At 45.1% G+C, this 26,449-nt stretch overlaps 1 protein-coding gene and 1 pseudogene across 3 annotated transcripts in view; both read left to right on the plus strand.

Moving 5' to 3' along the window:
- Kiaa2012 (KIAA2012 ortholog) overlaps positions 1–26,449 on the plus strand; it is a 116,966-nt gene that overhangs the window by 88,944 nt on the left and 1,573 nt on the right. For 2 of the 3 annotated variants that reach the window (XM_069995836.1, XM_069995837.1), the window contains exons 15-21: positions 11,593–11,683; positions 16,931–17,096; positions 17,795–17,909; positions 20,723–21,060; positions 24,711–24,910; positions 25,429–25,601; positions 26,039–26,255. In XM_069995836.1, coding sequence (XP_069851937.1) covers positions 11,593–11,683; positions 16,931–17,096; positions 17,795–17,909; positions 20,723–21,060; positions 24,711–24,910; positions 25,429–25,601; positions 26,039–26,255 — 1,300 coding nt within the window. The remainder of the gene's footprint in view (positions 1–11,592; positions 11,684–16,930; positions 17,097–17,794; positions 17,910–20,722; positions 21,061–24,710; positions 24,911–25,428; positions 25,602–26,038; positions 26,256–26,449) is intronic. The other variant, XM_069995838.1, reaches the window with a different exon arrangement.
- On the plus strand, positions 3,589–4,033 carry LOC138809279 (cAMP-responsive element-binding protein-like 2 pseudogene; annotated as a pseudogene).

Raw genomic sequence — 26,449 nt, forward strand, 5'->3', positions numbered from 1 at the left:
TTTATATCCAAATTTTCCAGTTTTTATTTCTGTGAAGTCTACTTCCCAATACATACCTGGCCTATCTCCACGGAGGCGAGCTCCTTTTGTAACCAGTTGATTGGGGGCATTGGTGAGCTGACAGGCTTTACAATTTTTAACAATGTCCTCAATGTGTTGATTCCTTGCCTAATTTTTACTTTGAGTGTTAGAGCAAGTCCTGCATTCTTCAGGTTCCCATGTGAGAGACCCGATGGATTCTCTTAAGAATCCCCTTGTCCAATCTTTGTGGCAAGATAAGTTTCCCCTCACCAGTTTTCCACCAGTCTTTATTTCCTTCTCTGTCCGGGGATTTATAGGCCATGGGAATTTTCTTGATCCACGCCAAGTCTTCTTGGGAGTACTGAGGCTCAGGAGGCAAAGCTCGTGGCCCTGGAGTCAGTACTTCCACTCTGGGCTGGAGGGCTGCCTCCTTAGCTGCCTGATTGGCCAAGTTATTTACCTTTTGATGGCCAGGGCAGTGCATAATGGCAATATTTGCTGGTTCCCATAAGGTCCAGATGAGGCTTAAAATTTCTTTCTTTCTTTTTTTTTTTTTTGGTTTTTGTTTTTTTGGGTCCAGTTGTGGGGCCTGAACTCTGGGCCTGGGCACTGTCCCTCAGCTCTTCAGCTCAAGGCTAGTGCTCTACCACTTGAGCCACAGCGCCACTTCCGGCTTTTTTCTTTTTTGCTTATGTGATGCTGAGGAATCGAACCCAGGGCCTCATGCATTCAAGGCAAGCGCTCTACCACTGAGCCACCTTCCCAGCCCCTGTTGCATAGGAGTTGCTGTTGACCATCCGCATCCACAGGACCTACGAAGCATAAGGGAAAAACAGCTGCATTAGAATGGGGGTTGATCCCACGGCGTAGGCGAGTGACTGGCCCCTCAGAAAGTTTAAGGGCAGGTGCCGAGGGTTTGGCTGCTGGTTCTATAGCTCCCTCCTCCTCTTGATCATTCTCAGGTTCTGCAAAAGGAACCTGGGAAGGGGAGTATGGGGGAGGAAACATTTCTTCTTCCAAGTTATCCCCCTGAAAAACCAGGGGGTACAATTTCTTTTCCTCTTTCTTAGTTTCTTTTTGTAAGTCTAGGGGGCTAGATGGAGTGTTGCCCATGGTTTCCAGACCCATCAGTACAGTCCAAAAAAACAAACAGTACAAACAAAACACACACAGGCCTGACAGTTAAGAAGTAGAGATCTCCCAAATTGGTCCACTGACTCCTGTCACAGTGGGGTTCCACACCGACCCACGCCCCCACAGCAGAAGGAGCAGACCCACAGTGGGCAAGTTGGGCCTCGGTTAGGAGGGCCTCTTGGTCAGTTCCGGCCCAACACCGAACTGACCTATGCCCCACAATTCTCACGGCGGGGTTCCAAGGACCCCCGCCCCACAATTCATACGACAGGGTTCCAAGGACCCCCCCACACACACACACACAAGAGGATCTGGGACGTCCCTCCAGGGTTGTTGTGCAAGTGCGTCCGCTTCGACAACCCTTTACACAATACGAATCTGAGCGGCCGTCCTCACAAAGGAAAATGAAAGTACAAACAGACAACGACAGGACAAGACAAATTAACAAAGACAGCACTGTTTTACTTTTGGAGTCTGAGGTCTGGGGGGGGGGCGGGTCTTTGGAGGGATCCCGGGCGAGCCCCCACTAATATGTTATGCCCAAGTCGCAGGACTCCCACCAAGAAGACCACCAAGAGTCAGACTTTACAGCTGTTTTAAGGTTTTATTTAGACGGGCTGCAGCTTGGGCCTTGTCCTACACATCCTAGACTCCAACACAGCACAGCCTAGGAGGAGAGCCCTGAGCTAAACATTTGCAGGGCTTATAAAGGCAATCAACCAACCAGGTGTTTGGACCACCACATGTTGCTCTGCTAAACAGAATTTGCTGATCTTAGGTTTAAACAGGCAACAAGTGGTCACTGCCTCAAGTACTTTAATCCTTCATTACAACTCCTGAGAAGTTATGTTGAGTTGACATCTATGTGTTCTGATTAGGAAATCACAACAAAGTTCAGAAGTCACGTCAAAATTATGGCAGTATTTTTATCAAGCTAGTCTGAATATGAATCTTGGAGTTCGTTCAGAATCCCTGGAAATTTTTTTCATTAGTTTTCATTTCATTTTCATTTTAGTTTCATTTTCATTGGTTCAAGCAAATATAAGATAATATAAGGAAGTTTTTGAGATTTGAAAATATTGGTTATTTTATAAGAAGATCAAATACACAAAAGGGCCAATGCATAAAATTCTTTTTGTCTTTTCTTTTTCTTTTTTGTTCTTTTTTGTTGTTGTTATTCATAGGGCTTGAACACTGGGTCTGGGTGATTTTTGCTCAAAGCTAGCACTCTACTTTAAGCCACAGCACCATCTCTAGTTTTCTGGAGATAAGAGTCTCACAGATATTTATAAAAAGCAGTTTAGTTGAGGGCTGGGAAGGTGGCTCAGTGGTAGAGCGCTTGCCCTGCATGCATGAGGTCCTGGGTTCGATTCCTCAGCACCACATAAGCAAAAAGAAAAAAGCCGGAAGTGGCACTGTGGCTCAAATGGTAGAGTGCTAGCCTTGAGCTGAAGAGCTGAGGTACAGCGCCCAGGCCCAGAGTTCAGGCCCAGGACTGGACCCAAAAAAAAAAAAGCAGTTTAGTTGAAAAGCACATTATATTGAATTACTTCTCATTAAAAATTAATGATCAAGGAAAAAAAAAAGAGTCTCACAGACTTTCCTGCTTGGGCAGACTTTGAAGCATGATTCTCAGATCTCAGACCTCCTGAGTAGCTAGGATTACAGGCTTGAGCCACGAGCACCCAACTTGGAAATTCTTTATATTATGAATGAAAGAAAATATGGCACACAAATCAATAATTATTTTGATTATTAAAACCAAAGTAACCAAAGTATCTGCCCAGTCTTTGTGGGTATCCAGTTCTGTCTGGTTCTGTTTTAAAGGCCTTTCCTTGGGGATGATTCTTGGAAGTTAGTGCCTCGGAAGGAAAGAGGACAATGCCTGTCCTACCTGTGCAAGTGAAAAGCTTCTAAAGCTGTGGCAAGGCAGGAAGTCCACGCTCAGGGGCAGAAGGAGCTGCCCACAGAACTTGGAGCCTGAAAGGAACAGCAGCCACAAGCTCCTTGCTTCGGCCAGGCTCCTGTGGCACCAGGCCAAAGTCCCTGCTGCCCACTGGCAGTTCTAAAAAAGTTGTTAGCTCTGACATGACCTACACCTCGGCAATGCTTTGTTTTTCCTTCCAGAAAAGATCGCAGAGTTCTCCATAATGGGAGAGAATGGGGCCAGGGAACATCAAGAACATCCTCACTCCCCCTCAGCCTATTGTGGAAACCCCAAGAAAGTCTCTGGAACAACACAGCTGTTACCCTTGATTCTGAATTGTTTTTTCATGCTCCAGAAAAGACAATGTGGATCCTGAGGCCACCATGGGGCGAGCTGCGGAGGCAGCGGCCCCACCGCGGGGGCGTTCGCGGCCCCCGGCGTCCGCTTCGCCGGTCTGGAGGCGGCCTCTGGGCCGGAGGACAGCGGAGGTGGCGGGCCAGGGAGGAGCAGCGAACCTCATCTCCTCCTCGGCGGCGCCCGGGCGGGCGGAGGCCCGTGGCCATGGACGACAGCAAGGTGGTAGGTGGCAAAGTGAAGAAGCCAGGCAAGCCGGGCCGGAAGCCAGCCAAAACTGACCTGAAAGCCCAACTGGAGAGGAGCCGGCAGAGTGCCCGGGAGTGCCCTGACCGGCAGAAGCTCAGATACCAATACCTGGAGGAGCTGGTGTCCAGCCGAGAGCGGGCCCTAAGTGCCCTCGGAGAGGAGCTGGACGTGTACACACAGTGGTGCGTGGCCATGGACCAAGGAAAAATCCCTTCTGAGATCAAGGCCCTGCTCACTGCAGAAGAGCAGAGCAAATCTCAGCAGAGCACCAGCAGGCTCGGCAAGACCAGCAAGGCAGATGCCGCCAGCAATTCCTGGCCGTGCTGGAGACAGAATGGAGATGGCTGACCGCGCTCAAGGCTGCGGCTGCTGATTTAAACGCGGCTTCCGATTGTCCACTGGTCAACTGTGGTCTGTTCTTGTTCCTCTGTGCTGGATTTAGCCCGGAGTCCTTTCAAAGCAAACATTCCAAAGTGAGCGTGGAGGAGCCCCTATCTGGTGGTCCCTGTGCCTGGTGCATGATTTATTTGACTTTTTCCACTTGGTATTTTGGACCTGATCAGACCAACTCTCCTGGGCTTGAAAAAGGAGTTCCGATTGCCATGGGAACGGTGCTGGCCGCGCACTTTGGCAGCCTGGAAGCATGTGCTCCCTTTGATCGAAGCCATGGGCCCTGCCTCCCCCTTCACCCTTCCCCTTCTTCCTTCCCTCCCTCCTTCCCCTCCCTGCTTCTCCCTTCCTCTGTCTGTGCAGGGCATGTGAGGGGGTGCCCATGCTTGTCCACTGGGGCTGACCACCACTGAGCACAGCCCCCATCCCGTCCCATAGAGAAAGGCAGTGAAGTGGGGAGGCATGATGTGCATCCCAGAGACCTGCCAGAATTTCAGCATCGGCTCCCCAGCATGGACCAGCAGGGAATGCAGCCCTCTAGGCTGGGCCAGGGCGTAGGGCCCAGGTGAAGTCAGAAATCTCTCTCTTCTGTCTAAATCACAGCTATCACTGTTTGCCAACTAATTAAACTTAGCATCACCAGTTAGCGTTTTATTTTATCCTATCATCTTTGAATTATGATAGATTTGATTTGGCTAATTACAGAAAGTATAGGTTTAAACTGGACTTAACCTCTAGTTAAAGGCAAATAAAACTTAAAAACATAAGTGCTGTATTTCACAAATCAGCTGCGTGATATCAATTACCTCTTTAGTTCTCGAAAGGACGACGACAATTAAGCCACATGGTATTTGGGGCATTGAAGGATTTTTATTTTCCTGAAGAGCATTGTACAATTATATTTTTATGAGAAATAAAGTATCTTCGCCAGAAAAAAAAGACAATATGTTTCTAACATGTAACCCAAATCTGTCGAAAGAAAGAAAGAAAGAAAGAAAGAAAGAAAGAAAGAAAGAAAGAAAGAAAGAAAGAAAGAAAGCAGCAGAAATCAGAAACAAGAATCATATTTTGGTTTTTTGGGGTTTTTTTGTTTTTTGGGTCCAGTCGTGGGGCCTGAACTCTGGGTCTGGGCACTGTCCCTCAGCTCTTCAGCTCAAGGCTAGCTAGCGTTCTACCACTTGAGCCACAGCGCCATTTCCAGCTTTTTTCTTTTTGCTTATGTGGTGCTGAGGAATCGAACCCAGGGCCTCATGCATGCAAGGCAAGCGCTCTACCACTGAGCCACCTTCCCAACCCCTCATATTTTGTTTAAAAAAGGAAAAATTATAGACTAATCTCACAATCAAACATGCAAAACTAAATAGAACATTAACTAATCAAATCCTTAAGCTTCCACTTAAAAAAATACATCATGACCAAGTTAAATTTATCACAGGAATTCAAAGATGGCCTAATATTTGAAAAGCTGCTTATATAACTCATACCTAGAGGTTCAAGGGGAGACTTCGGGCTGGGGCTCAGTGGTAGAGTGTGAGATCAGAAGCAGGGTTCCGTACTTCACTTGGCCTGAGCAAGAAAGTCTGCAAGACTCTATCTCTATAAACTACCAAAAAAAACAACAAAAAAAAAACAATCCAGAAGTAGAGCTGTGGTTCAAATGGTAGAGTACAAAAGGTCAGGGACAATACCCAAGCCTTAAATTCAAGCCCCAGGACACAAAAAAGGAAAGATGGAGAAGGAAGAAGGAAAGAAAGAAGAGAGAGAGAGAGGGAGAGAGAGAGAGAAAGAAAAAGAAAGAAAGCAAGGAAGGAAGGAAGGGAGGGAAAGAAAGAAAAGAAAGAAAGAAAGAAAAAAAGAAAGAAAGAGGGAGGGAGGGAGGGAAGGAAGAAAAGGAAGGAAGGAAGGAAGGAAGGAAGAAGGAAAGGAAGAAGAAATGAAAAAACGAGGACGGAACTCTCATGAGAGGATTCAGGAAGTCCCCTCAAAAGTGGGCTAGTTATCACAATAGCAGGTTATAGCTGGCTTTCTCCCTTGCCATATGATCCTGCTCTCTCTTCCACAAGTGCCTGCTTGCTTTTTTGCACTGAGGCTCTCTCCAGAAGCTGAGCACTTGCCAATACAATAGGCTTGGATTTTGGAACTAGATATTAAGATAGACCTGTTTCCTTTCTTTTCTTTTCTTTTTTTGGGTCCAGTCGTGGGGCTTGAACTCTGGGCCTGGGAGCTGTCCCTCAGCTCTTCAGCTCAAGGCTAGCGCTCTACCACTTGAGCCACAGCACCACTTCCAGATTTTTTCTTTTTGCTTATTTGGTGCTGAGGAACCGAACCCAGGGCCTCATGCATGCAAGGCAAGCGCTCTACCACTGAGCCACCTTCCCAGCCCCGACCTGTTTCCTTTATAAGTATCCCAGTCTCACGTACTTTGTATAAGTAACACAAAATGTACCAATGCACTTCATAGTACATTTAAATTTGATAAATATGTAAAAAATATGTATGAAGACTGATTTAAAAAGAAAACCTCTGCAAATGGAATGAAGGAAGTGAGAGTGTGTGTCTTAATCTGTTTTGTTCTACTACAACAGAATCCCTGATACTGGGTAACTTATAAAGAACAAGAATTTGTTCTTATAATTCTGAAGTCTGGAAAGCCCAAGATCAAGATGCTAGCATCTGATGTGCATCTTCTTACTGCTTCTTCACATGGCAGAAGGGAAAGGGAGAACAAATCTTGGATCCTTATATGTAGAAGGATAGAGTACAAACTACTCTCATAATCCTTACATAACAGCATTAGGCTTCACCTGGCAACACTGCATTGGAAATTAAGTTTCTAGCAGGTGAACTTAGGAGAATACAAAAGCCATAGTACTAGCAGGGTGCTGGTGGCTCATGCCTGTAATCCTAGCTACTCAGGAGCTTGAGATCTGAGGATCACAGTTCAAAGCCAGCCTGGGCAGGAAAGTCCCGTGAGACTCTTATCTCCAATAAAACCACAGAAAGCCAGAAGTGGTGCTGTGGCTCAAGCAGTAGAGCACTCTCCTTGAGCTGAAGAGTGCAAGGACAGTGCCCAGGCCCAAAGTTCAAGCCCCACAATCCAAAAAAAAAAAAAAAAAAAAAAAAAGCCATAGTTCTGTGTGAAATGACCAAAGTGCTACAATTTTTTTTTTTTTTTGGTCGTTCGTGGGGCTTGAACTCTGGGCTTGGGCACTGTCCCTGTGCTCTTCAGCTCAAGGCTAGTGATCTACCACTTGAGCCACAGTGCCACTTCCGGTTTTCTAGTGGTTTATTGGAGATAATTGTCTCACAGAGCCTGGTGCCGGTGGCTCACGCCTGTAATCGTAGCTACTCAGGAGGCTGAGATCTGAGGATCATGGTTCAAAGCCAGCCCAGGCAGGAAAGTCCGTGAGACTCTTTTTTTTTGGGGGGAGGGGGGTGTCTGGGCCTGGGCGCTGTCCCTCAGCTCTTCAGCTCAAGGCTAGCGCTCTACCACTTGAGTCCAGCGCCACTTCCGGCTTTTTTCTTTTTGCTTATGTGGTGCTGAGGAATCGAACCCAGGGCCTCAGGCATGCAAGGCAAGAGTTCTACCAGTGAGCCACCTTCCCCGTGAGACTCTGATCTGCAATAAACCACTAGAAAACCGGAAGTGGCACTGTGGCTCAAGTGGTAGAGTGCTGGCCTTGAACTGGAGAGTGCAGGGACAGCGCCCAGGCCCAGAGTTCAAGCCCTACAACCGACCAAAAAAAAAAAGAAGAAGAAGAAGAAATGTCAATCAAATGTGACAGTTTGTTCAATCCCATAAGTAATGATTACACAGTATTTTTCTTTTTTTTTTTTTCCGGTTGTGGGGCCTGAACTCTGGGCCTGGGTGCTATCCCTCAGCTCTTGAGCTCAAGGCTAGCACCCTACCACTTAAGCCACAGCGCCATAAGCATTTTCTGCTTATGTGGTGCTGAGCAATCGAACCTAGGGCCATGCATGCAAGACAAGCACTCTTTTACTGAGCCACCTTCCCAGCCCCAGTATTTTTCTTATATGCTGCATATTTAATTTTTTATATTTATAGTCATAAATTGTCATTCAAAGTTCTGTCTTAGTTTGTTCCAATACTGCCTAAGAATGGGTTGTTTGATTAAAAGAAATAACCCTAGACGGGTGTCAGTGGCTCAGGCCTGTAATAACCCTGTTCTAGTGCACACCCCAATTCTAATCAAAATGGTGAAATTATACCAATGTAGAATTTCAGCTATTGGTCAATACAAAGGCTCCCCCTGCTGGTCGTATTTGTCCCACACTCAAGTTTCAAGTAACTGTGAAGAGAAATGAAAGTCTTTAAGTTGTTTTTGTTGTTGTTTCCTGAGTGCGAAAGGTTAAAGTAAGAAACCCTGGCCAGGTGCTGGTGGCTCAAGCCTGTAATCCTAATTACTCAGGAGGCTGAGATCTGAGAATCCCAGTTCAAAGCCAACTCAGGCAGAAAAGTCCCTGAGATTCTTATCTCCAATTAACCCCCAGAAAACAGGAAGTGGCACTGTGGATCAAAGTGGTGGAGCACTAGCCTTGATCAAAAAAGCTCAGAGACAGTCCCAAGCCCTGAGTTCAAGCCCTATGACTGACAAAAGAAAAAACAAGAAGCCACCCCAAATTCTTCTTTTCATGGATATACCCAGATCCTCTTCTCTGTTAATGTTACATATTATCTAAAGTAAAATAAACTCCCTACAGCCCTAAACAGACTTAGTTTTTCTTTTGTTATTGCTGTTTTTTTGTTTTGTTTTGTTTTTTTGGTCCGGTCATGGAGCCTGAACACTGTCCCTCAGCTCTTCAGCTCAAGGCTAGCACTGTACCACTTGAGCCACAGTGCCACTTCCGGCTTTTTTTCTTTTTGCTTATGTGGTACTGAGGAATTGAACCCAGGGCCTCAGGCATGCAAGGTAAGCGCTCTACCACTGAGCCACCTTCCCAGCCCCAAGACTTACAGTTTTCTTAACCATATTGTACATCTTGGTCCCCTTCCATACCTGGAGTGAATGCCACCCTGAATGTCTGGGAATGGCAAAAGTAACCTTTGCCAACTTGTCAAGAGGCCCTGGATATGGGGAGTGGGGGGAGCAAGGCATGACTGACTGAACACTGAAAAATAGATTAACTGTAGCATTACAGCTGCTATATGGCATACATAACGTCTCGTCATAGGATGACATTTCAGTTTTGTGTGTTGGTAGTGCTAGGTTCCAGCCCATGCCACTGAGCCATATCACAAGCCAACATTCTTTTTTTTTGGTTCAGTCTTGGTGCTTTAACTCCGGGCCTGGTGCTTATCCTTGAGCATCTTTTGCTCAAAGCTAGCACTCTACCACTTAAACCACAGCATTACTTCCAGCTTTTTCTGAGTGGTCCTTGAGATGAGAGTCTCACAGACTTTCCTGCCTGGGCTGGCTTCAAACCACAATCCTCATACAGACTCCTGAATCACTAGGTTTAGAGGTATTAGCAACCAGTAACCAGCTTCTCTTTTGATCTTTATCCATTGAGACTTAATTGAGTTCTAATACACTTTTCTTTAATCTATTTTGTCATTATACTTTCCACACTGCGTATTTCTCTTTTTTTTTTTTTAATTTCATTTTATTTTATTTGAGAACATACTGTACAGAGGGGTTACAATTACATGGGCAGGATAATGCGTACATTTCTTACCAAGCATTGCAGCCTCCTCCTTTGTTTACCCTTCACCTCCCTTCCCAGCCTCCCCCCTCCCCCCCACCCAATCATACCCCCCTCCCCCCCCCCACCGACATTGTAAAGCTGGTTTTGACATGACATTTTGTACTTCTCATTGTTGCAACAGGTCCACCTGAATCCTTAAACGACTTGTTTGTCCCCATCTCCTCCACATGTTATACTGACATCAAATATAGTGAAAGCGGGGGTTACACTGTAGGGGAGGGACATACAAAGCAACAAAGAAATAATCTTATAAATGCGTTAGAAACACATGCATGAAAGAAACGAAAACATTAAAATACATATTTAAGGGTTCGTTTTCCTAACATCACATTATCTGACCTTTTCCGCTTTACTCATACCTATACTAGATATTGCAAATAAGGGAAACCATGGGACCTATGTTTCTTTAGGCCTGGCTTACTTCACTTAATATAATTTTTTCCAAGCCTTTCCATTTCCTAACAAATGGGGAAATGTCATTCTTTCTGATGGAGGCATAGAATTCCATTGTGTATATATACCACATTTTCTTGATCCATTCATCTACTGAGGGGCATCTAGGTTGGTTCCATATCTTAGCTATGGTAAATAATGCTGCAATAAACATAGTTGTGCTGGTAGCTTTAGTGTGGTCTTGTTTGTAAACATTTGGGTAAATGCCCAAAAGTGGGATTGCTGGATCATAGGGGACGTATTTCTCTTTTTAAGCATAATTTTTAACATCGAAGTAATACATCATAAATTACTTCCCACATCTTTTTTGTTAAGCTCTTTCTAAATTTTCATTATGAACAATAATGCATTAACTAACTTGTAACAAAAAGGTTGTTTCTTCTTTCGCATTATTTTCTTTCTGGGCATTGGCCCTCAGCTCTTCAGCTCAAGACTAGCGCTAGACCACTAAAGACATAGAACCACTTCCGGCTTTTTCTGCTTATGTGGTGCTGAGGAATGGAACCCAGGGCCTTATGCATGCAAGGCAAGCACTCTACCACTGAGCCACCTTCCCAGCTCTTTTCGCATTATTTTCATAGGATAAGTTCCAAGGACTGAGGTTCTTGATCAAAGTCAAGAGTCGTTTTCTGAATTTTGATTCTTACTGTGATATCACTTTCCCAAACAATGTTTTTTTGTTTTGTTTTGTTTGTCAGTTGTAGGGCTTGAACTTTGAGCTTGGGTGCTGTCCACCGCTCAAGGCAAGTGCTCTACCACTTGAACCACAGTACCACTTCCGGTTTTCTAGTGGTTTATTAGAGATAAGTCTCATGGAGTTTCCTGCCCGGGCAGGCTTTGAACCGAGATCCTCAGATCTCAGCCTCCTGAGTAGCTAGGATTACAGGTATGAGCCACTGGTGCCCAGCTCCAAACAATGTTTTTGTTTTGGTTTGGTTTTTTTGGGTCCGGTCATGGGCCTGAACTCTGGGCCTGGGCACTGTCCCTCAGCTCTTCAGCTCAAGACTAGTGCCCTACCACTTGAGCCACAGCACCACTTCTGGCTTTTTTTTTTCTGCATATATGGTGCTGAGGAATTGAATCCAGGGCCTCATGCATGCAAGGCAAGCGCTCTACCACTGAGCTACCTTCCCAGCCCTCCAAACAATGTTTTCATAGTAACTTTAATTTTAGTCAGGTGCCTGTGCCAACACTGGCTTTTGTAGCATTTTCTTATTTCCTAGGGCATCTTATGCACAGTGGACTACTTACCAGATAGACACTTCAGCAAGTCTGAAATCTCCCCAGGACAGCTGCTTATGTGCTTTGCTGATGGAAGATGCTGTTTGTTTCCGCAGACCCAGAGACAATGAGTGTGACCTTTCAGCCTCTTAGTGCTTCCCAGGCTGAGCCCATCCAGGACCCCTTGGCAGACACTGTAAAAAATAGGTAAGTGTTCAAAATTATGGTGACACGGATTTTTCTACTTTTTTGTTGTTGGTGATGGTGGTCATGGGGCTGGACCTCTGGCCCTAGGCACTGTCCCAGAGCTCTTCAGTCAAGGCGAGCACTCTAACACTTCAGCCACAGAACCACTTACAGTTTTCTATTGGTTAATTAGAGATAAGAATCTCAGGGACTTTCCTGCCCAGGCTGGCTTTGAACTTACAGGCTTGAGCCACTGGTACCCAACTTGTCTGGGTTTTTGTATTTTTTCTTTACTTTCAATTAATTTGGTGTCTGTTTTCTTTTTCTTTTACTTTTTTTTTTTTTGGTGGGGGGGTCCGGTTGTAGGGCCTGAACTCTGGGCCTGGGCACTGTCCCTCAGCTCTTCAGCTCAAGGTGAGTGCTCTACCACTTGAGCCACAGCGCCACTTTTCCGGCCTTTTTTTTTTTTTCTGCTTATGTGGTGCTGAGGAATCGAACCCAGGGCTTCATGTATGCAAGGCAAACGCTCTACCACTGAGCCACCTTCCCAGCCCTTGGTGTCTGTTTTCTTCTGAGTGGTCTGGGCTCATAGCTGAAATTAAAAGAAACAGATTCCTGGGGAAGAACACACGTTAGTCAGATGGGTGGCGAGTAAAGTCTAAAAGCTGCCATGAAAGCAGCCTTTTCCATTTGTCTATGTATCTGAAATCTACCAAGATGCTGGATGAAGCTCTGGGTGAAATCCTATGATTGTAACACCAGTACAAGTGTGACGTAAATGAAGCACCTCCTGCGTACTCCCTGCGTGCTTGCTGTCAGCTCGTTGTCCAGTAGCTCAGCCAGACACTCCGGTCATTTGAGCAGAGTCCTTCTTGTTCATGGCAGCTGGGGTAGTCATGTGAGCCTCCATCTGAACTATAGCCTGTCATGACCACTGTGAGGCTGGGTAAGAAGAACCAGCTCCACCTGCCCAGGGGTGTAACAGCTCTCCTCCTGGGTCAAAAATGTTTTGTGTTTACCAGCAATAAACAGAGAAAAGTGTTTAAATAACTGAAAGAATTCTACTTTTACTTTTTTTTTTTTTCTTTTTGCCAGTCCTGGAGCTTGAACTCAGGGCCTGGGTACTGTCCCTGAGCTTCTTTTGCTCAAGGCTAGCTAGCCCTCTACCATTTGAGCCACAGCACCACCTCTGGCTTTTTCTGTTTATGTGGTACTGAGGAATCAAACCCAGGGCTTCATACATGCTAGGCAAGTACTCTATCATTAAGCCACATTCTCAGCCCCATTTTTACGTTTTTATGCCTTATCTTTTCCTGTTACATATTTGAACAGTACTACCTGCCATCTAAAAAGACAAAATTCGCTGAAGAACTTTTTTTTTTTTTTTTTTTTTTCTTTTGCCGGTCATGGGGCCTGAACTCTGGGTCTGGGCACTGTCCCTCAGCTCTTCAGCTCAAGGCTAGCACTCTACCACTGGAGCCACAGTGCCACTTCCAGCTTTTTCTGTTTATGTGGTGCTGAGGAATCGAACCCAGGGCCTCATGCTTGCAAGGCAAGCGCTCTACCACTGAGCTACCTTCCCAGCCCCAAGAACTTTTTTATCACTGAAGAACTTTTTTAATCTGGAGGCTTAACAAATATCTCCCAAGTGGGAAGGGGAAACAAAGGAGGAGGCTACAATGCTTGATAAGAAATGTACTCATTATCTTACCCATGTAATTGTAACCCCTCTATACAGTATTTTCTTTCGTTTTTCTTTTTCTTTTTTTTTTCTTTTTTTTTTTTTGGGTCCGGTCATGGGGCCTGAACTCTGGGCCTGGGCGCTGTCCCTCAGCTCTTCAGCTCAAGGCTAGCGCTCTACCACTTGAGCCACAGCGCCACTTGAGGCTTTTTTCTTTTTGCTTATGTGGTGCTGAGGAATCGAACCCAAGGCCTCATGCATGCAAGGCAAGCACTGTACCACTGAGCCACCTTCCCAGCCCCATATACAGTATTTTCATAATAAAAAAAAAAAACCAAATATCCCCCAAGTCATTATAGTTATTGTGACCAAATATAAACTTTGATACAGAAATTTCTAAATATAAATGAGAGAAAAAAAAGGTGATTTGACCAGGTCCATGGTAATTATTTACAGCATACCTGCTCCTCAGGGAAAAGGTTTTCCTAGCACTAAATTTTTTTTTGGGGGGGGGGTCCAGTCGTGGGTCCTGGACTCTGGGCCTGGGCGCTGTCCCTCAGCTCTTCAGCTCAAGGCTAGTGCTCTACTACTTGAGCCACAGTGCCACTTTTTTCTTTTTGCTTATGTGGTGCTGAGGAATCGAACCCAGGGCCTCAAGCATGCAAGGCAAGTGCTCTACCACTGAGCCACCTTCCCAGCCCCTCCTAGCACTAAATTCTAAAGGAGACTTCTGTGAGTTTTTATAAAGTGACACTGAATGATTTAAAGACTCATATACTTAGAGGAAATTCCATTTACCTCATTCAAGATGTATTTCTCAAATCTCCACAGCAAGGCCCTGTGCTAGCACAGCACAATATCCTGACTTAGCAAAAAAGAGAAAATGCGCTGAACCAAGCCTTGTACACCACAGCGAATAGTATCTCTGCTGTTATTCCAAGACACATCCACTCTCTCTACCCATAGGGAACAAATCAGTGACAGCTCTTCATACAAAACTGCCACAGTAGTGGCTGAATCTGAGCAAGAACAAAACTAGGATGTTGAAGGAATCCATTTGTTCAAAGAACACTAGACACTCAGGGCACCAGTGGCTCACGCCTGTAATTCTAGCTACTCAAGAGGTTGAGATCTGAGGATGGAGGTTCAAAGCCAGCCTGGACAGGAAAGTCGTGAGATTCTTATCTCCAATAAACCACTCAGAAAACTGGAAGTGGTGTTGTGGCTAAAGTGGTAGAGAGCTTGCCTTGAGCTGAAATGCTGAGGGACAGTGCCCAAGCCCAGAGTTCTAGTCCCACAACTGACTAAATAAATAAATAAATAACAAAGAACACTAGACACATGGATGGAATCAGCTCCATTTTCATAGTCAATTATTTTATTAATGCATGCTAATAATGACTTTTTTCTTTTTTTGGTCAGTTATCAACTCTGGGTCTGGGCATTGTTCCTCAGCTCTTCAGCTCAAGGCTAGCGCTCTACTACTTGAGTCACAGCACCACTTCCGGCTTTCTCTGTTTATGTGGTGCTGAAGAATCGAACCCAGGGCCTCATACATGCATGGCAAGCACTCTACCACTGAGCCACCTTCCCAATCCCTTGAGTTTTATTCTTTAAAAAATTATTGTTAGAAGGCTCGGAAGGTGACTCAGCGGTAGAGTGCTTGCCTTGCATGCATGAGGGCCCTAGGTTCAATTCCTCAGCACCACATATGCAGAAAAAGCTGGAAGTGGTGCTGTGGTTCCAGTGGTAGAGCGCTAACCTTGAGCTGAAGAGCTGACAGACAGCGCCCAAGCCTAGAGTTCAATCCCCACAACCAAAAGAAAAATAAATAAATAAATAAATAAAACTCAAGCCAAGCATGGTCACCACCATCTGAGAGGCAGAGTAAGGAGGGTGGTGAATTGGAACCAGACTGGGAGTTAAACTGAAACCCTGTCTCAAAGGAGCAAGCCAGGCATTGGTGGTACATGCTTCTACTCTTGGCTACACAAGAACCTAAGATCTAGAGGATCACAGTTCAAAGCTAATTAAGCAAAAATAAAATAAAATAAATCTGTGAGATTCCATCTCATAATAACCAGAAAAGCCAGGTGCGGGTGGCTCATGCCAAAAATCCTAGCTACAGAGAAGGCTGAGATCTGAGGATCACAGTTTAAAGCCAGTCAGGGCAGAAAAGTCCCCAATTAACCACGAGAAAACTGGAAGTGGAGCTGTGGCTCAAAGTGGTAGACCACTAGCCTTAAACAAACAATAACAAAAAAAAAAGAGCTCAGGCCAGTGCCAAAGCCCTAAGTTCAAGCCTCATGACCACCAAAACAAACAAAACAAAACAAAACAAAAAACAGAAAAAAGCTATGGCTGGGGGCATGCTGAGCAAGCAATCTAAGTAATTTTGATGCCCTGAATTCAAGCCCCTATAGGGTAGATAGAGAGGGAAGAAGAGAGGGAGGAAGGAAGCTCAGAGTTGGTAAAAGAACAAACTGATAGTTACTTTCTAAGTAACTGCTTTCTAAGTCTCTCTCACCTCATACTGAAAATTGAAATTTGATGGAAGAGATTTCTTTGTGTAGTTGTACCAGTCCTAGGATTTGAACTCAGGTCCTAGGCGCTACTCCTGAGTTTCTTTCAGCTCAAGGCTTGAGCCACATCTCCACTTCTGGCTTTTTTGGTGATTAATTGGAGATAAGAGTCTCACTGACTTTCCCAGCTCTGGTTGGCTTTCAATTGCCATCCTCAGACCTCCTGAGTAGCTAGGATTATAGGTGTGAGCAACTGTTCCTGGCTTTGATGGAAGAAATTTGAATGACAAAAATCTCGCCTCATTCAACTAAAGGTCTAAAAGTACATAACTATAAAGAGGTAAATGATAACACATCCATCCCCCCTCCCCCTAGCTCTGTGAATTAGTTTTAGGATTTACTTTGAAGCAACTTCAAAAGTAAAGTGCAGGGCTGGGAAGGTGGCTCAGTGGTAGAGTGCTTGCCTTGTATGCATGAGGCCCTGGGTTCAATTCTTCAGCACCACATAAAAAGAAAAAGCCGGAAGTGGGGCTGAGGCTTAAGTGGCAGAGCGCTAGTCTACAGCTGAAGAGCTGAGGGACAGCGCCCAGGCCCAGAGTTCAGGCCCCACGACCGGACCTAAAAAAAAAAAAAAAAAGTAAAGTGCAAGCTGGGAACAAAATGCTTGCGCCTGTAATCTTAGCTACTCCGGAGGCTGAGATCTGAGGATCACAGTTCAAAGCCAGCTCAGGCAGGAAAGTCAATGAGACTCTTATCTCGAATTAAACAGCAGAAACTGGAAATGGCGCTGTGGCTCAAGTGGTAAGAGTGCTCGCCTTGAGCTGAAGAGCTGAGGGACAGCGCGCAGGCCCAGAGTTCAAGCCCCACGACCGACCAAAAAAAAAAAAAAGTAAAGAGCGCTCTATACTCTTCCTGACCCTGGGATGTGCCAAGAAAAGAAGTTACATTTGTCAAACACAAGGGTTCAGCAGAGAACAGATGAAGTGGACATCTGGTCACTTGCTCTCTTCCCTCCACCCACACTTTGCTCTTTGATGAGGTTCTTTTGCTTTGCTGTTTTAAAAGGGGCAGAGACAATGGTGGACACCATACACACAGAGGACTGCCAGAACCTGGGCTTGAGCCACCAGAGAAGTTGGACATTATGGACACAGTTCTTCTTCCAAGAGTAAGAGAAGGGAAGACTGTACCACGATTGTTCAACCAGCAGGCACCAGGTACCATCAGTCCTGTAAGTGCACACATTCATTGGCTTGATCCAGAAGCTCCACATAGATCCTGCTGGGGTTACTATGCATCGGTGTTTAGGTTGCTCACTCTACTGGAGCACCTGACGAAGGGACAGGTAGTTGTTGAAGTCTAGCTGCTCACCAAGCCCTGCACCTCAGCATTGTACTGCATCCTCCTAAAAGATAGAGACCACTTTCAATTTCTACAAGTACTGAGTGGGTGACTATGGCCCCACTCTCAGGAGGAACCACCATGCTCTCACAGCCCTGGGGAAAGGTGAAGACAACTATGGCTGTGGTCACTTCCCTGAGACTTCCTACAAGTTAGCAATGATGCAGAAGAGAATAAAGCTGGTTTTGATAGAAAACAGTTGGACCAACCTACCAAAGGTGAAAACTGTTTCACTTTGATCCAGCTCAGTAGTCTGTGATTTAGCATCAAAAAAAAGGAAGTGGGTGTGTTTTCTTTCTCTTTTCTCCTATGATATTACTCCCTAGCCATTTAAAATAGAAGGCTTGGCCTTTGACTCTCCTAACTACCTCCAGATTCTCTGAAACTCATTCTACTGCTTCATCCACACCCCAAACACATCCCATTAGAAGTCTCTGTCACCTTATTCAACAGAATCTTTCTTTGATAGGTTTTTGCGGGGTTTTTTCTACATGTTATAGTCCCTTTTCCTTAATTTTCCACCTTTAGGAGAGGGAGTTGATCAACAAGGCCAAGGAGAAAAAAAGAATCAAGACAGAGAAGAACAAAGCATCCAACAAAGAGATAGAAGAAAAGGTCTCCAGGGCAGCAAAGGTAGCTGTGGGTAAGAGAGTGTTTTCAAGTTGGGCATGGTGGCTCATACCTGTCATCCCAGCTACATGAGAATAGGAGTTCAAACAGGAGGACTGCAGTCCAGGCTGGCCTAGACAAAAACCAAAACTTCACGTTAAAAAAAAAAGAGCTAGCCGGGCGCTGGTGGCTCACACCTGTAATCCTAGCTACTCAGGAGGCTGAGATCTGAGGATCGCGGTTCAAAGCCAGCCCGGGCAGGAGAGACCGTGAGACTCCTATCTCCAATAAACCACCAGAAAACCGGAAGTGGCGCTGTAGCTCAAGTGGTAGAGCGCTCGCCTTGAGCTGAAGAGCTGAGGGACAGCTCCCAGGCCCAGAGTTCAAGCCCCACGACCGACAAAAAAAAAAAAAGAGCTAGTTGCCAGTGGCTTATACCTGTAATCTAGCTGCTCAGGAGGCTGAGATCTGAGGTTTGCAGTTCAAAGCCAGCCCAGGCAGGAAAGTCCATGAGACTCTTATCTCCAACTAACCACCAGAAAACTAGGAAGTGGGGTTGTGGCTCACAGTTGGTAGAGTGCTAGCCTTGAGCACAAAGGTTCAGGGACAATGCCCAGGCCCTGACTTCAAACCTTACAACCAACAAGGGATTGAAGGCATGGCTCAGTAGTAAAGCATCTACCAAGCAAAGGCAAGACTCTAAGTTCCCACCCTAGTACTCCTAAAGAGAATGAAAGCAAAACCAAGAGAACCACCCAGAAGGCCCCTGTCAGGGCTAGGAGGCAGTATCAAGAATTAGCACAGATTCTAGGGGACAAACTATCTGTCTAGTCTCCTCAACTTCCAAGTTAAGGCAGTGTCTTACTGCGCAGGCATAGAGGAGACCCAGGTTTGGGGGGGTCTAAATAATAACATCCTCCAAAACTACATAGCCTCAGCATTAGGAGGTCTGAATGTGTGAACTCATGAAGCCCTTGGGAAGAGGGTGTTGCCATCCTATTCATGTAGCAGCTGGGCTGAGAAAGCATGAACAACTGGCATGTCAAACAGGTAGTAAAGAGATGCATTCAGTCAATAGGAAAGCATTGATTCCCTGTCACACTATCTTCAGCCTCCAACAATTTATAACTACAGATTGAGATCCCTCATATGCAAATCCAAAATCCACAACGTCCCCAAATCTGAAACTGTTTGAACAGCAAAAAATACCACAAGTGAATTCCACACCTGAACTCATGTTACAGTTTGTCAAAATTCAGGCACACTGAAAATACTGTATAAATTTACCTTCAGGCTATGTGTATCAGGAGTATATGAAGCATAACCGAATTTCCTGGGCCTTGGATTCTCCCAAATAGCTCATTATGTATATGTAAATATTTCAAAGTCAGACCCAACTCTGAAATACTTCTGCTTCCAGGCATTTTAGATAGGGGGTGTTTAGCCCACAAAACACAATTGGAGCACTGGGTTCAGTTCTAGTTGGAAGATGTGCTCAGGTTCAGTGATGACACATTATTTGGAGACATAGAGGCGGTAGAGACATCAGAGGTGACAATCAGATGCTCATCAGATGTCACAATTATGAGGGAAATAAATGTGGTTGGTCAAGACCCAGTTTGGGGGAATTGTCAGAGGATGTAGCTGAACTCACCACAGAGGCCATACTAAAGGGCACATCCTTCCAGATCTACTGTACTTTGGGGTCTAGCTTTAGACCCAAAACTGTCATGGCTGGTTTGTATTGCAATGTTCACTTGCCTGTTTATTTCCTGTTCCACCCTTATGAAAAGGGATGGTATAGTTATCTTTTTCAGTTTTTCAGAGCTGAGTTGAAAAATCCTCTACAATTTTGTGCATGTTTGCTTCCTTGGAAAGCTAGGAAGAGGGGCTGGGAATGTGGCTTAGTGGTAGAGTGCTTGTCTAGCATGCATGAAGCCTGGGTTCAATTCCTCAGTATCACATAAACAGAAAAAGCCAGAAGTGGCACTGTGAGTCAAGTGGTAGAGTGCTAGCCTCAAGCAAAAGCAGCTTAGGAACAGTGCCCATGCCCTGAGGTCAAGCTCCAGGATTGGCAAAAACACAAAAACAAAAACTTATGCCCATCCTTGCTGTTGGAAGGACAACATAGGACACACCTATTCTTGAGGTTTTTATTATTAAACTCTTGCTAAGTTTACATTTGTGTAGCTCATGACATTGGCCAAGCTAAGAAAAGCAAATGTTATACCCTTAAAAAAAGAACTGGGGGGGGGGGGAGTCATGGGGCAGGGGAAGGGGGGTGGTTAGTGGGAGAAAAACAAGGGAGGGAATAACAAGTTTGACAAGAAATGTACTCCTTACCTTTTTTATGTTACTGTAACCCTTCTGTATATCACCTTTACAACAAAATAAAATTAAAAAAAAAAAACTGAGGAAGTCTGCAGGGTAGTAAACCTCATCAGAACTGCAAGTCTGCAAGTCAAATGCTCAGGGCAGGGCTTTCCAGATATGCCTGGAGAGAGAAGTACCACCCTACTAGCGGTCAGGGTAAGATTGAACCAAGGGTCTCCACATGCTACTGAGCACATGTTCTCCCATTAAACTACATCCCTAAGCCCAGAAATACTTTTTGAATAGCAATACTGCTGAATGATAGTTGATTCAAATAGGAATAAAGTAGTGTCTCAATGGATAGTCTTAGTACTATTCTCAAAATGTTGTCACAACAGACTCAGGTTCTAGAGCTAGGGCTCCGGAATTTGCACCTTCTTCCTGTGGACGATAACGCTAAAAAAGTGACTAAAAGGACGAGAGATCCTATTTCCTAATTCATTTATACCTCTGCCCCCAATTGTTTTCCCCCAGAAAAACCAAAGAACTCTAAGGCTGCCAAGGAACTACAGGCAATTCCCAAAGGAAAAAAACCTGGAGCCAAAAGGCAAAGGACACAAAAGAAAAGGAATGTGGCGTTATCAGCAGAGCTGAGTGGACCTGGGGGCCCACTCAGAGAAGCCAAGGGCACCCCTGAGAGACGCTTCATCCGTTCACACTCTATTACAGAAGCAGACCCTTGGTTTTCTCCACAGTATGATGTCCAGGAGACACAAGTTTCTATAGACAGAAGATCCTCATCCACTCAGCCTGTGACTGTTACTAACAACATGGAATATGAAGAAGAGAAAATCCCTGAAGACCTGTCAAAGGTAGGGGCAACATTGTCTCTCATCTTGGTTCAAGGGAGTTTGGTCCTTACTTATCTAAAATGCTAAAAAGAAGTTCTAAAAGAACTCCACTGTATAACAATCTGATTTGTTCTACTTTGGTGGCTTCAGACCCTATAGAGAAGCCAGATAAGCTCAAAGAAAAGGGCATTCTGCTAGACCCAAAATAATGGGCAGTACCAACCCCTCCCAAAGAACTGAGGTAGGTACCACAGCCATTTTTGCCAGGTACAGGTCTCATCAGACAGGGGTGGACCTCATGGACACTGGCCATCAGAAACAATCACATAACATTGACTTGGCCTAGAGCTCATCTCCTGGCCTCCCAAAAGCTATAGAAATTTCCCCTTTTGGAATCTGCTTTTCTGTTGGTACACAGTTAAAGCAAAGGCAGTTCATGCACATACATCTGCTTTAGAAAGTGTTTTATGTGAGGGAGTGAGAAGTTGGCTCAGTGGGAGAGTGCTTGCCTCCCATGAATGAGGCCCTGAGTTCGATTCCTCAAGCACCTCATAAGCAGAAAAAGCAGGAAGTAGCACCGTGGCTCAAGTGGTAGGGCTCAAGCCTTGAGCTGAAGAACTGAGGGACAGTGCCCAGGCCAAGAGTTCAGTCCCTACCACTGACAAAAAAACGAAACAAAACAAAAAGAAAGTGTTTTATGTGGGCTGGGAATGCGACTTAGTGGTAGAGTGGTTGTCTAGCATCATGAAGCCCTGAGTTCGATTCCTTAGTACCACATAAACAAACAAACAAACAAAAAAGCCAAAAGTGGTGCTGTGGCTCAAAGTGATAGAGTGCTAGCCTGAACAAAAGGAGGACAGTGCCCAGGCCTTGAGGACTAGCAAAAAAAAAAAAAAAAGTTTTATATGCTGGGAATGATGGCCCACGCCTGTAATCCTAGCTACTCAGGAGGCTGAGATCTGAGGATCTCAGTTCAAAGCCAGCCTGGGCAGGAAAGTCTGTGAGACTATCTCTCTCCAATTTATCACAGAAGAAGACAGACGTAGTGCTGTAGCTCAAATGGTAGTAGAGTGCTAGCCTTGAGAAAAAAGGAGCGTAGGGATAGCACCCAGGCCGAGTTCCTGGATCGGGAAAAAAAAAGTGTTTTATGTAAAAGTTGATTTGTTTTAGGGGCAATGTGGAGATTTAAATAGAAGGAACAACAACAAACAAAAAAAAAAGCAGGTATAAGGGAAATTACTCTAGAAATTCTCTGCAATTAACCAAAAAGAATACTATACTGATAGACCATTTCTAGAGAGGACTTGACACAGCCCAGGGAGATGCATGAGCTGAACTGTATTGGAGGGCTTATACCCAAAAAGTATATTTTATTTTATTTATATTTTTTTATATCTTTTTTTTTGGGGGGGGTGTCCAGTCGTGGTGCCTGAACTCTGGGCCTGGGCGCTCTCCCTCAGCTCTTCAGCTCAAGGCTAGCGCTCTACCACTTGAACCACAGCGCCACTTCCGGCTTTTTTCTTTTTGCTTATGTGGTGCTGATGAACCAAACCCAGGGCCTCATGCATGCAAGGCAAGCGCTCTACCACTGAGCCACCTTCCCAGCCCTATTTTTTATCTTTTTGTTGGTCCTAGGGACTGAACTCTGGGCCTGGGCGCTGTCCCTTAGCTCTTCAGCTCAAGGCTATCACTCTACCACTTGAGCCACAGCGCCACTTCTGGTTTTTTCTGCTTATGTGGTGTTGAGCAATTGAACTCAGGGCCTCATGCATGTGAGGCAAGCACTCTACCACTGAGCCATCTTCCCAGCCCCCCAAAAGTATATTTACATACTACAAACACACACACAGCTATAGTTAAAATCCTGTAAGTTATATCTACATTTAATATATGAAGCTAAATCTCATTTAACCTTTCAAACCACATTTGTTAGTCTATTATAACAAGCTTCAGCTTACAAACCTGGAAATTAAAGCCGAGTTAAAAGCTTAGACAGATATTACACAAACTATTGAGTGGTTGAGCCAACAAACTTCAAATTCAAAGTTCTTATCACTATTCTAAAGTATAGACTACTTATTTTATAGTACATCATTTTCCAGAAGAGATTTCAGGAAGCTTTTTCCTTTATAGTCTGCAAACCCTCTCTACTATCCAGATTACGGAATTTTGCACAACTGATGGAAATTTTAATCGGTTGGCACTTTATGTCTGCTAGATCATCAGAATTTCTTAAATTTATTGTCACTCCACAGTACTCTGCTGCTTCTACAAAAACTTAAAAGCTTGAAATTTCCATCTGGGCTGGGGTAGAGTCCCAGGGAAAAAGTTACCTCTCGGGGCTGGGAAGGTGGCTCAGTGGTAGAGTGCTTGCCTTGCATGCTCGAGGCCCTGGGTTCGATTCCTCAGCACCACATTAGAAAAAAGCCGGAAGTGGCGATGTGGCTCAAGTGGTAGAGTGCTAGCCTTGAGCTGAAGAGCTGAGGGACAGCGCTCAGGCCCAGAGTTCAGGCCCCACAACCGAACCAAAAACTAAAAGTAAAAAAAAGAAAAAGTTACCTCTCAAGTCTCTCCTTAGAGACTTATCAGTGAGGAGGAAGCATTACAAAGACAAAGAAAGCTACAACATGATGTCAGTGAAAAAAAATGGTGGGTTGCTAGAATTAAAATGTGAATCTGACCCCTCCATACCTAAGACTGCCTCTGAAAAATGGTCCTGCTTTGGTCACAGTATTTTCTAGCCCTGGCTTCAAGTTAGCTTTTTTTTTCCCTGTCCGTCATGGGGCTTGAACTCTGGGCCTGGCGCTGTCCCTCAGCTCTTCAACTCAAGCCTTGGCCCACCCCACCACTTCCGGTTTTCTGATGGTTTATTGGAGATAAAGAGTCTCAAGGACCTTCTTGCCCAGGCTGGCTTTGAACTGCAATCCTCAGATCTTAGCCTCATGAGTAGTTATGATTACAGGGGTGAGCCACAGGCACTTGGCTCTTTTTTTTTTTTTTTTAAGGCAGTCCTCCACTTAAAGATATTTAATTGGTCTGGGAGGAGCACTGTCCCTACCTCCCCCCCACCCTTTTTTTTGCCTTGGATAATTTCAAAGATAGCTAGGGTTAAACTGTGGAACCTCCAATATGTTTGTTTTCCAGTCATGGAGCTTGGTCTAGGCACTGTCCCTTAGCTTTTCTGCTCAAGGCTAGTGCTCTACCACTTTGATCTATAGCTCCATTTCTGGTTTTCTTATAATTAATTGGAAATAAGAGTCTCATGGACTTTCCTGCCTAAGCTGGCTTCAAACTATAATCCTCAGATCTCAGTCTCCTGAGTAGCTAGGATTACAGGTGTGAGCCACCACAGCCTAGTTTGAAAACTATTTGTCACCTTCATTATTTCAGTGAACCCAGGTAATAGCTCTGGGAGGAAAACAGTATCAGGGAAATTAAGTTGGCATCTCTAAATCCCAAAGCACGTGAGACCTGAGTCCAAGTCAACAGGACCCCACTGTCCAGGCAAGTAGTAACAATAGTTTGTCACCCAAGTGGATTCGGTTATCTAATTATGCTAAATAATTAGATTAATAGAGTGATCGGATAATCTAATTAGCTGAGATTGCCCCCCCTTAAAAGAGACAAGACTGTGTTACAGCTTCCTCCCACTAAAAACATTCTGCTCTTAGGCCCTTGTAGCTAAGGAGCAGGAAAAGGTTTCCAGGAACAGACTTCGAGCAGAGAGGGCTGAGTTGAGGCGGCTGAAGGTGGAAAGGAAGAGAAGGGAACAAGAAGAGGTAAGAAAGCTACAGCAGGAGCAGATGGAGAGAGCAGAGAAGATGAAAGAGGAGCTGGAGCTGGAGCAGCAGAAACGAGCAGAAGAGATCCGGTAAGTCTATTAAGCAGCAGACTGGAAAAGGCTGGGGACCGATCTCCCTCCAGGGCTTGTTCACGTTCCCCAGGGGAATCTATGAACAGCCTAGACCAGAGATAAGACCCACTCCAGACCTGGGAAGATACTCAAGATAGTTGCTGAAAGGTCATCTAGGAAAGGCTTTGAGATTCAGTACAATAAGCATTCTTAGATGTTCTGCAGCAGTCTGCTTTGCTTTAGGTCCTTCCACAGGTTTTGATTCTAATCTCTACAACCTTGAGGCAGGAGTTTCAAATTCTATTTTGTAATGGAAAGTGAAGCTCTGAGAACTCGAGGGGAGCTGTGTACTGGAACTCTTAGGTTTATAGTTCTGACCTCCCAGTATTTCAATCCTGGCTTCCACTGGAAAAACCTTTTATGATGAGCAGCTGGATGCTGGCCTGGAAGCTACTAAAGCCCTCCTGGGGAGCACTCACACTACCTGTAGGCTTGTCTAGTGCTTTTTGTCATTTCCCGGCCTCTTTTTTTCTCAGCCTGCAGAAACAGAGACTGGAAGAAGCACAGAAGCAGCAGCAGGAAGAGGAGAGAAAGCAATGGCTCCAGTTGCAAGCGGCCCAGGAGAGGGCCCGGCAACAGCAAGAGGAGTTTCGGAGGAAGCTGCAAGAAATGCAACAAAAAAAGCAGCAGGAGCAAGCTGAGAAGGCTGGTAAGGGATTCTTCGGAGTTCTTCGTGTGCACCTCTGTCTGGGGCAGAAATATTTAACTGTGGGTGTACATTTGTATCTATCCTAGGCATTCGTGAATGAAGCACTCTAAATGTATAAGCTGATTTTTTTTCCAAGTGATTATTACATGTGACTATGGTGAATTGCTGTAACCTAAAATAGGGAGAAAAAGAACTTGTGGTAATGACTCTAGGGTCCCACTGCCAACTCAGTAATCCCTTTTCCCTTTTAGCTCAGCTGTTGCCTCCTAAATTCTTACTCCTGAATGGTTTCAGGACACCTTCGGGGACTGAAAATCCCCTACAGAGGATCTGGCAGCCTGTGATAAAGCAGAATTTCTGAGTCCCTAGGAACCACACATTTCCAAAGTGGACCATTAACACACCCTGCTAATCACACTCCCCTTTCTATTCTGTAGAGGCAGAGAAGCAGAGGCAGAAGGAATTGGAAATGCAGTTAGCAGAAGAACAGAAACAACTGATGGAAATGGCTGAAGAAGAACGACTGGAATACCAGTTGTGGAAACTGGAAGCAGAAGAGAAGGCTCTGCTAGAGGCTGAGGAGAGAAGGCAAAAGGAAGAGGAAGCAAAGCTGGCTCTGGAGGAAGTCATGAAACAAGCTCAGGAGAAAGCCAGGTACTGGATATTAGGGCAAAGGTACCCATAAGGGGGTGGGGGAAGTGTTTGTTCAGAACCTCAAAAGAAAAGGAGACCTCCCAAAGAAAGTAATGCTAAGGGAAGTGTTGACCCTGATTTTGAACCCACTGTCTTCCTCAATACTTAAGGAGTGTCCTGAGAGGTGGCTCACACCTATTTATTTAATCCTAGTT

The sequence above is a fragment of the Dipodomys merriami genome, unplaced genomic scaffold (assembly GCF_024711535.1).
Source record: "Dipodomys merriami isolate MVZ:Mamm:240054 unplaced genomic scaffold, mDipMer1.0.p SCAF_49, whole genome shotgun sequence".
In the NCBI taxonomy this organism is placed as follows: domain Eukaryota; kingdom Metazoa; phylum Chordata; class Mammalia; order Rodentia; family Heteromyidae; genus Dipodomys; species Dipodomys merriami.